The 10,374-nt window shown below is 46.3% G+C and overlaps 1 protein-coding gene across 1 annotated transcript; it reads left to right on the forward strand.

Annotated features, from left to right (window-relative positions):
• Window positions 1-1,885: 1,885 nt before the first annotated feature.
• LOC125525799 (cell number regulator 2-like) lies at window positions 1,886-3,083 on the forward strand. Its single transcript, XM_087534455.1, has 2 exons — window positions 1,886-2,398; window positions 2,503-3,083. Exons 1-2 carry the CDS (start codon window positions 1,987-1,989, stop codon window positions 2,586-2,588), a joined length of 498 nt encoding a protein of 165 aa, XP_087390581.1. The 5' UTR covers window positions 1,886-1,986; the 3' UTR covers window positions 2,589-3,083.
• Window positions 3,084-10,374: the final 7,291 nt, after the last annotated feature.

Genomic DNA, 10,374 nt, shown 5'->3' on the forward strand with positions numbered 1-10,374 from the left:
ATTCAAGATGGGTATAATAAAAACTTTCATATAGAGTGCACTGAATACTATGAGAAGTTTGATACTTGATGATTGTTTTGAGATATGAAGATGGTGATATTAGAGTCATGCTAGTTGAGTAGTTGTGAATTTGAGAAATACTTGTGTTGAAGTTTGTGATTCCCCTAGCATGCACGTGTGGTGAACCGTTATGTGATGAAGTCGGAGCATGATTTTTTTATCGATTGTCTTCCTTATGAGTGGCGGTCGGGGACGAGCGATGGTCTTTTCCTACCAATCTATCCCCCTAGGAGCATGCGCGTAGTACTTTGTTTCGATAACTAATAGATTTTTGCAATAAGTATGTGAGTTCTTTATGACTAATGTTGAGTCCATGGATTATACGCACTCTCATCCTTCCACCATTGCTAGCCTCTCTAGTACCGCGCAACTTTCGCCTGTACCACAAACCCACCATTTACCTTCCTCAAAACAGCCACCATACCTACCTATTATGGCATTTTCATAGCCGTTCCGAGATATATTGCCATGCAACTTTCCACCGTTCCGTTTATTATGACACGCTTCATCATTGTCATATTGCTTTGCATGATCATGTAGTTGACATCGTACTTGTGGCAAAGCCACCATTTATAATTCTTTCATACATGTCACTCTTGATTCATTGCACATCCCGGTACACCGTCAGAGGCATTCATATAGAGTCATATTTTGTTCTAAGTAAATAAAAGTGTGATGATCATCATTATTAGAGCATTGTCCCAGTGAGGAAAGGATGATGGAGACCATGATTCCCCCACAAGTCGGGATGAGACTCTGGACGAAAAATAAAAAAAAGGAGAAAAAAGAGGCCATAAAAAAAAGAGAAGGCCCAAAAATGAGAGAAAAAGAGAGAAGGGGCAATGCTACTATCCTTTTACCACACTTGTGCTTCAAAGTAGCACCATGATCTTCATGATAGAGAGTCTCCTATGTTGTCACTTTCATATACTAGTGAGAATCTTTCATTATAGAACTTGGCTTGTATATTCCAATGATGGGCTTCCTCAAAATGCCCTAAGTCTTCGTGAGCAAGCGAGTTGGATGCACACCCACTTAGTTTCTTTTTGAGATTTAATACACTTATAGCTCTAGTGCATCCGTTGCATGGCAATCCCTACTCACTCACATTGATATCTATTGATGGGCATCGCCCGTTGATACGCCTAGTGGTGGTGGCAGCCGCGGCGAGCGGGCGGCGAAAAGGGGGAGGCGGACCCGGCCACCGCCGCCGCTGCAGAGCATGGCGGAAGACCGACGGTGGCAAGGGTCTGCTTCCTTCTCTTCGAGGAGCTCGGTCGAACTATACATGGCATGCCCTCGCGAGCCGCCTCGTCTGATGAGTTATTTTTTAGTACTCCCTCTGTTTCATAATGTAAGACGTTTTTGGACATTAAACTAGATGATCGATTAGCACTTCTTTATTGTGATAATAAAAAGTTTTCTTTGTGCAGGTGATAATAAAAAGTTTCTGAAATTATTGACACAACATATACGCGCATACCATGTCCCAAAATTTGAAAAGCAACTTTGATTTTTTTTGAGGGGGGAAAAGCAACTTCGATTTGCGGCTTAAGAAAAATATATACTAGCATATATGATGTTTTGTATACAAATTTAGTTTTCTCTTGAAGTCACAATTCAAGAGAAAATTTTGTACCACTGACTGAAACTAGTGCTACTATTTTTGTGGGGAGAAAGGACAGGAAAATCACGTGGCACTTATTTTTGCCCGTTGTAGCTAAAGATAGGGATTAGCTATGCATGGGACTAATCCTGCATGCATGCATGCATGGGATCGGAGTTGTTTGGATGCATGGTCACCTACCTCCGAATCGACGATGATATAAACAGCCTTGGCGCTCCTGTTGAGGCCACCACACCCGCGCCCGCGCTGACACCACCCGCCGGTGGCCGGAGGAATCAAAATCAATTCGCGTGGCCGGCATGGACGCCGCCGAGCAGCTGCCAGCACCGGCCGCGGCGACGCGCGCGCTGGTGCACGCGCAGCCGCCGGTCCACCCCTGGTCCACGGGCCTGTTCGACTGCGCCGAGGACCCCGGGAACTGCTGGATGACGTGCTTCTGCCCGTGCGTCACCTTCGGGATGGTGGCGGAGATCGTGGACCGCGGCTCCCTCTCCAGCGGGGCGAGCGCGGCGCTGTACGTGCTCATCGGGATGGTCACCTCCTGGTGGTTCCTGCCCATCTACACCTGCTTCTACCGCACCAAGATGCGTGCCCAGTACGGCCTCCAGGAGGCCCCCTACCCGGACCTCTGCGTCCACTGCTTCTGCGAGTGCTGCGCCCTCTGCCAGGAGTACCGCGAGCTCCACAACCGCGGCTTCGTCATGGACATCGGTGCGTGCCTACGCTCGCGAGTGATCGTATGCAGTGCGACGATCGATATGCATGTGTGGTTCGTTATCTATGTTGATTGAATTGCGGTGGATGCATGCATGCAGGATGGCACGCCAACATGGAGCTGCAGCAGCGCGGCGGCGCGGCGACCGTGCCGCCCACCATGCACGTAGACGGGATGACACGCTGATCGTGATCGATCGCTGCAAGAGCTAGCTAGCTTAGCCACCTAGCTGTTGGATCCAAATCTATATACCTTCCATCTCGAACCATGATGCGAGAGGGGTAGTTCAGCTTAGGACAAGACATCAAGTTCTCTGGTGAGGGGGTGTGGTATCTTCTCGGTTCTTAGTGCAGGTGTTCGGCGAGATCGTTGCCAAGGCGGCTGGCAATGCCTTCGACGCGCTGTTTCTATCTTCTCCGACAGGTGTTCGAGCTTGAAGGGCGACTCCATCTTCATGGGGTGCTTCTTTTCCTATCAGTGTAGGTGCTTCTAGGGTGGGTTTGTGTTGTAAGCTGTTTTCTCAACACCTTTGTATCTTTTCGTTGCTTTTTCGTTGTCTAATGTGCTTGTGTTGGTTGTATTCTAGATGGGGTTGATGGCTTTTTTAATTCAAAGTTGGGCCCATCCGAGCCTCATTTCTTAGAAAAACTAATTAAAGACTAAGTTGTCTTGTTGGCTGTATTCCTGTGAGGTTTCTTTCATGGTCCTTTTTTCTTACTGCACATTGATACTCCCATGCGTTCCAAAATAATTAAAGTTTTAGGTTTTCGTAAAGTCAAACTTGCTTAAGTTCGACCAATTTTGTAGAAAAAATACGCTAAGATCTACAATATGGAATACACATAGTACGGAACTATATGTCCCAAAGAATCTCAAAAAGACTAAGTTGGTTTTTTAGATGTTAATATATTTTTTCTATAGACTTGGTCAAACTTAAAGAAGTTTGGCTTTGAACAAATCCAGAACTTCAATTATTTTGAAAAGGAGGTAGTATATTATTAACGAACGTGTAGCTACCCAACGCTAGGTTGGAGCCGCTTTCATAAATTTAGCTTTTCTGCTTAGCGTCATTTGCGAAACTGATGTCAATAAATATTCGCTCTTATTCCACAAATTTAAAATGTTTTACCTCTCTAACAGCACACCTGATAGATGATCCGTTTTCACCATTGACATTGTCTTTACAAGGGCATCAAAACTATATTCACTAGTAGAAAACAGGGCTTTGATTCGGATCGGAGCAATAGTCCTGGCCGCATTAAGAACCGGGACTAATGTGAGCATTAGTCACTACACCACGGTTGTTAATCAGAGGCATTTTGGTAAGGGCGTTCCGGAAAATGCCTCCAAACTGTATATAAGTAGCATTTTTTTGATATGCCTCAAATTCCTGTATATAAGGAGTTTCAGGAAAATGCCTCCCATTGTACTAAGCTTTCACGGCATTTTCTCAAACTGCCGCTAAACAGACATGAATCGGAGCCGTTCTCAAGAAAAGCCTAAAATCGATTTAGATTTTGAGGCGTTCTTTTAATCGCCTCAGCGGCGCCCGCCTAAAGGATGGCCCTGCAGATTGGTTGCACGGCCGTTGCTGCGGCGGCGGACTGGGATGGCGCCGCCGGACAGTTGCTCAGGCAATGAGCAACTGCAAAACTGGCCCTGTACAGCGGCTCCCGCAGCCATGGATGAGAAATGAGGTGCTGGTGGCGCGTTGCTCAAAACTCTAGTTTCGACATCGTCGTTTACTTTTTTAGAAGGACAGGGAGGCCCTCCCCGATTCCATTACTCGAATGAAACCTCCAGAAACATAATCCATACATCATCTCACTGAGAGGAGCAGTTCATGAAGCGGAAAGAAAACCAGGAAAATAGCAAACGGGTCACTAGAAAGCCCTATTACAAAAGCAACTCCCTGCAAAGCCCTCCGAGTCTTCATGGGTAGTGCTGCGGCAGCCTGTGGAGACCAGCAAGTGATAAGGGTTGACACCGGACTGATAACAGTCGTCTTGCCGCGGCGGTCTCTTTTCTTGCGAGATGAGAAGCTTTCATCATCTTCAGAGACCTTGAGATTCCTCCATGGTTCAAACACCAGCTTGCTGTGGGAGTTCAACCGCTCTTGATCAGCATAGGTTTCTGAAGGAATTTCGCCAGGTGTGCCGCAAAGACCATCAGTCTTTCCGTGCACACATCCGCGGATAGAATGATCCAGTTCCTTAGAGTATTCAAGATCGATCTCAGCACCTATTGGATTCTTGATCAGAACAATAGACACAATCAAGGGGTTTAATGATATGCCTCTTCCTCAGGTTATCTCTAGTCATAAGCTTGTTGTTAGCAAGCAGCCAGAGAAAGACATGAATTTTGGGAGGAACCCTAAGTTTCCACACTGCAGGGATAAATATATGTTGGATCCCCCCAAAATTGATCACATGGTAAAGTGAACTAGAAGAATATTGGCCTTTGCTATCCATCTTCCATATCAGAGCATCAGGTTCAGAGGACAGCCCAATACTTCCAGCTATTTCTACTAATTGGTACCATTGTTCCATCATTGTCATCAAAATTCCCCCTGAAGATGAGTTTCAATTGATTTCCATCCCAAACCTCATTGACACATTTAATTGCTTATTACAGATAGAGTAGACATGCCAAAATTGGACTGCTAAAGGGGAAGTACCAAACCAAGTGTCCTCCCAAAATCCAACTTTATCACCTACACCAATTTTCCACCTATACCCAAACTTCAAAGCTTGAGTAATGGAGTTAATCCCTTTACAGAACCTAGAGCAGTTTTGAATAGGGGAAGGGGCAAAGAGGTTAGGCCTCCCAGCCATGTATTTATGATGAATAATCTGTTTCCAGGGTTTCCCATCTCCTTCATAATATCTTTTAAACTAGGAGCCCAGTAGACAGATATTGATTTCTTGAAGGTTGGGAATGCCAAGGCCCCCAAAATCTTTTTTCATAGAGACCATCCCCCAGTTAGCTAAATGTAGTTTCCTATGTCCTTCAAAGTCATTCCACAAACAAGTAGCCATTTGGGAGTTGAGCATATGAATAGCCCACTTAGGGAATTTAAAGGAGGAGAGAAGAAGTCACCTGCCATTGAAGCTCCCGGGGGGAAGAAGAAGACCAAGTCCGGCAAGAGTTCTGATGCCCACTCCGGCAAGCGCACCTCTTCGGAGTGCTGCGCTGCCGTCGAGGACGCACCATCGAGCTCCATCGGCAAGTGTAAGAAGACAATGGCAGCTCCGCCAGAGACCAAGAAGGTGTCCGCCAAGGAGGACGGCACTGGTGGTACCTTCACCATCAGTGCCACTCTCGACCCTAAATAGGAAAGCGCGCTCATTGCTTTCCTGCGGGCGAACGTCGACGTGTTTGCGTGGCAACCGTCTGACATCCCCGGTGTTCCCAGGAAAGTAATTGAGACCATCTTGCCGTTTGTCCTCATGCGCGGCCCGTCAAGCAGAAGGTCAGGAAGCAAGTAGTGGAGCGCCAAGAATTCATCGCAGAAGAGATCAAGAAGTTGGAAGCAGCAGGCCTTGTCAGAGGAGTGCTCCATCCTACGTGGTTGGCCAATCCTGTAGTCGTGCACAAGGCGAACGGGAAATGGAGACTTTGTATCGACTTTATCGATGTTAACAAAGCTTGTCCCAAAGACCCATTTCCTTTGCCGCGCATTGACCAGATTGTTGACTCCACGGCCGGATGTGACTTGCTTTCATTTCTTGACGCATACTCAGGATACCATCAGATCTTCATGGCAGAAGAGGACGAGGACAAGACCGCATTCATCACTCCATGTGGCACGTACTGTTTCATACGGATGCCTTTCCGTTTAAAAAATGCTGGTTCAACATTTGCAAGGGTAGTCCATGTCGCTCTTGAGCCACAAATACACAGAAATGTGGAAGCCTACATGGATGACATAGTGGTCAAGAGCAAGGACAAGGCAACTCTGATTCAAGATTTAGACGAGACCTTTGCAAATCTGCGCAAGATCAGCCTCAATCTCAACCCCGAGAAGTGTGTGTTTGGAGTCCCTCCGGCAAGCTTCTCGGGTTCTTCATGTCTCAGCGGGGAATCGAAGCCAATCCCGACAAGATCAAGGCCATTGAGCAGATTGAAGCACCAAAGCGCGTCAAGGATGTACAAACACTTGCCGGTTGTGTGGCTGCTCTCAGCAGGTTTATCTCTAGGTCTGCTGAGCGCGCCCTGCCATTTTTCAAAATATTGAAAAAGGCAGGTCCAATGAAATGGACTCCGGAAGTGGAGGCTGCGCTGCAAGACTTGAAGAGATACCTGTCCTCCACTCCAACACTTGCCGCACCTAAGCCACAAGAGAAGTTGCTGCTGTATATAGCGGCAACCAATCAAGTGGTTAGTGCTGCGTTAGTAGCAGAGAGGGAGGCAGATGACGAGCCAGCAACCACGGCAGGCGCATCCAGCGACAAGCAGGGGGCTTCCCCGACAAGCTCTGGTCCCGACAAGGATGGATCTGCGCAGACGCGCGAGGAGATACAGAAGAGAATGGTACAGCGCCCAGTTTACTTTGTCAGTTCCCTTCTGCAGGGGGCTAGGTCAAGGTACTCTGGCGTGCAGAAATTGCTTTTCGGCCTTCTCATGGCCTCGAGAAAGCTGCGCCATTACTTCCAAGCACATGAGATCACAATTGTCACTCGTTTTCCGCTGAAGAGGATACTACAGAATCCAGAAGCGACAGGCAGGATTGTTGAGTGGGCACTGGAACTGTCAAGCTTTGGCCTCAAGTTTGAGAGTACTTCAACTATCCAAAGCAGAGCATTGGCAGAATTTATAGCAGAATGGACGCCAACACCAGATGAAGAAATTCCAGAAACGAGCATCCCCGTCGAGGAAGCAAGCAAAGAGTGGCTGATGTACTTTGATGGTGCCTTTTCGCTGCAAGGCGCCGGCGCTGGCGTGCTGCTTGTCGCACCCACCGGAGAGCACCTCAAGTACGTAGTCCAGATGCACTTTCCCAAGGAGCAAGCAACAAACAATACTGCAGAGTATGAAGGCTTGCTTGCCGGTCTCAGGATCGCGGCAGACCTTGGGATCAAGAAGCTTATTGTCAGGGGTGACTCGCAGCTTGTCGTCCGCCAAGTGAACAAGAGCTATCAGAGTCCATTGATGGAAGCCTACGTCGACGAAGTGAGAAAGCTAGAAGAGCACTTTGATGGCCTGCAGATGGAGCATGTTCCAAGAGCTCAGAACGCCATTGCCGATGGCCTATCAAAGTGCGCCGCACTCAAGTTACCTGTGGAACCAGGGATCTTTGTGCTCAAGCTGACTCAACCGTCTGTAACGCCATCAACTGGACAGACCAAGAAGAGGAAGTTGATTTCTGATGACTATTTTCCGGCACCTTTCCATTTGTACCAACCGCAGCACCTTTCCATTTTTACCCTTGTCTACGTTGCCACCTGTCGGTGACCCCTTGAGCATATAAAAGGAGGCCCATGCACAACGTAGGAAAGGGAGAGAACATTCACGCTCGGTCTCGTTAGCTGCTGAGGTGTACTGTAGCACTCCGCGCTCCCGAGCAAGAACTCAATACAAACCACAAAGCAGGAGTAGGGTTTTACGCATCCGTGCGGCCCGAACCTGGGTAAACTGCTCGTGTGCTTCGCCTCGATCCGCTCTTCGTGCGACCCTCGCCCCCGCCGAACCGAAAGGGACTCGGTCCGCCGGTCCCATAGGTGCTCGTGGATTAGTCCCCCGACATATGTGAACCGGAAATTCCAACCGACCCTCTTGTCGAGAGGTTAAATTTAGTTGAAAAAGAAAAAAATATTTCAAATAAAAACTGGAAAGAATTGAAGAAGAGAAGATGAAATTGGAGTTGGATGTTTCCTATGTCGTCGATCTACACAAGATTCGGATGGATGCAATGCGCTTGAAGATTAGAAAGATTAGAAAATATGCCATTGATCAAGAGGCCTAGTATCATTATGCTATTGGATCAATTGTTACCTTAGTTGCGATTTTGATCGCATTTGTTGTTGCATTTAAATGTTTTACATAGTTGTATTAGTTTCAATGTATGTTTTAGATGCTCCAGATAATTGTATGTTGTTTTATGAGAACTATGTATGAACTTTATGTATTTATTTTTGCAGTAATAACATTTGATCACTACTACTTTGGTTTTAATATGATGAACTTGTATTAACTTGGTCATTTCTCTATTCATGATGTTCTGTAATGGTTTTTGATATACTTAATTATATAATGCAGATGAACCGGCAATGGATGTACAGTGACCGATGCACTTCCGTGTACATTACGGGCCTGCATACTTTTATCGATGTGGCTGAGGCGAATAGGCAGAATGGTTTTATGTATTGTCCATGTACTGTCTGTGAGAATACGAAGAATTACATTTCCTCAAAAACCCTTCAGTTCCACCTACTTAAGTCCGGTTTCATGCCCCACTATAATTGTTGGACCAAGCACAGAGAAAGATGGGTTATGACGGAAGACAATGAAGAAGAAGAGGATGATGACAGCTATCCTATGTTCCCTGAATACGGTGATACTGCAATGGGAGAAGCTGAAGATCAAGAGGCACCAGATGTGTCCGCTAATGATATTCGCCTGGTCATTGTTGATGCACAAAGAGAATGCGAAAGGGAAAATGATAAGTTGAACTTCGACCGCATATTAGAGGATAAAAAAATGGTTGTACCCAAATTGCGAAGATGCCAATATAAAGCACGGTACCACACTGGATTTGCTGCAATGGAAGGCAGAGAATGGTTTATCTGACAAGGGATTTGAAAAGTTACTGAAAATAATGAAGAAGAATCTTCCAAAGGATAATGAATTGCCTGACAGTACATACGAAGCAAAGAAGGTTCTCTGCCCTCTAGGATTAGAGATGCAGAAGATACACATGCCCAAATGACTACATCCTCTACCACGGTGAGGAGTACAAGAATTTGAATGCATGCCCGGTATGCGGTGCATTGCGGTATAAGATCATACGAGATGACCCTGGTGATGTTGGGGGCGAGCGCCCCAGGAAGAGGGTTCCTGCCAAGGTGATGTGATATGCTCCTATAATACCACGATTGAAACGTCTATTCAGAAACAAAGAGCATGCCAAGTTGTTGCGATGGCACAAAGAAGACCATAAAAAGGCGGGATGTTGAGAGTACCCGCTGATGGGTTGCAGTGGAGAAAAATCAAGAGAAAGTAGCTGGAGTTTGTAGATGATGCAAGGAACTTATGGTTTGGTAAAAGTGCAGATAGCATTAATCCTTTTGGAGAGCAGAGCAGCAATCATAGCACCTGGCCTGTGACTCTATGTATCTATAACCTTCCTCCTTGGTTGTGCATGAAGCGGAAGTTCATTATGATGTCAGTGCTCATCCAAGGCCCTATGCAACCCGACAACGACATTGATGTGCACCTAAGGCCATTAGTTGAAGAACTTTTACAACTATGGGATATCAAAGGTGTACGTGTGTGGGATGAGCACAAACAACAGGAATTTGACCTATGAGCGTTGCTGTTTGTAACCATCAATGATTGGCCAGCTCCTAGTAACCTTATAGGACAGACAAATAAGGGATACAATGCATGCACGCACTGTTTAGATGATACTGAAAATCTATATTTGGACAAATATAAGAATAATGCGTACCTGGAACATCGTCGATTTCTTTCGAGCAGGCATCCCTTAAGAAAGAAAGGCAAGCATTTCAAAGGTGAGGCAGATCACCGGAAAAAGCCCGTCCCCAGTACTGGTGATGATATACTTGATATGGTCAAGGATTTAAAAGCAATCTTTGGAAAGGGTCCTGGTGGATAAACTGTTCCGAATAACACTGACAGACACACACCCATGTGGAAGAAGAAATCTATATTTTGGACCTACCCTATATATTGAAAGTCCTAAAGATCCACTCTAAAATCGATGTGATGCACGTGACGAAGAATCTTTGCA

The sequence above is a fragment of the Triticum urartu genome, chromosome 7A, assembly GCF_056163025.1.
Source record: "Triticum urartu cultivar PI428250 chromosome 7A, HENAU_Tu73, whole genome shotgun sequence".
Taxonomy (NCBI): Eukaryota; Viridiplantae; Streptophyta; class Magnoliopsida; order Poales; family Poaceae; genus Triticum; species Triticum urartu.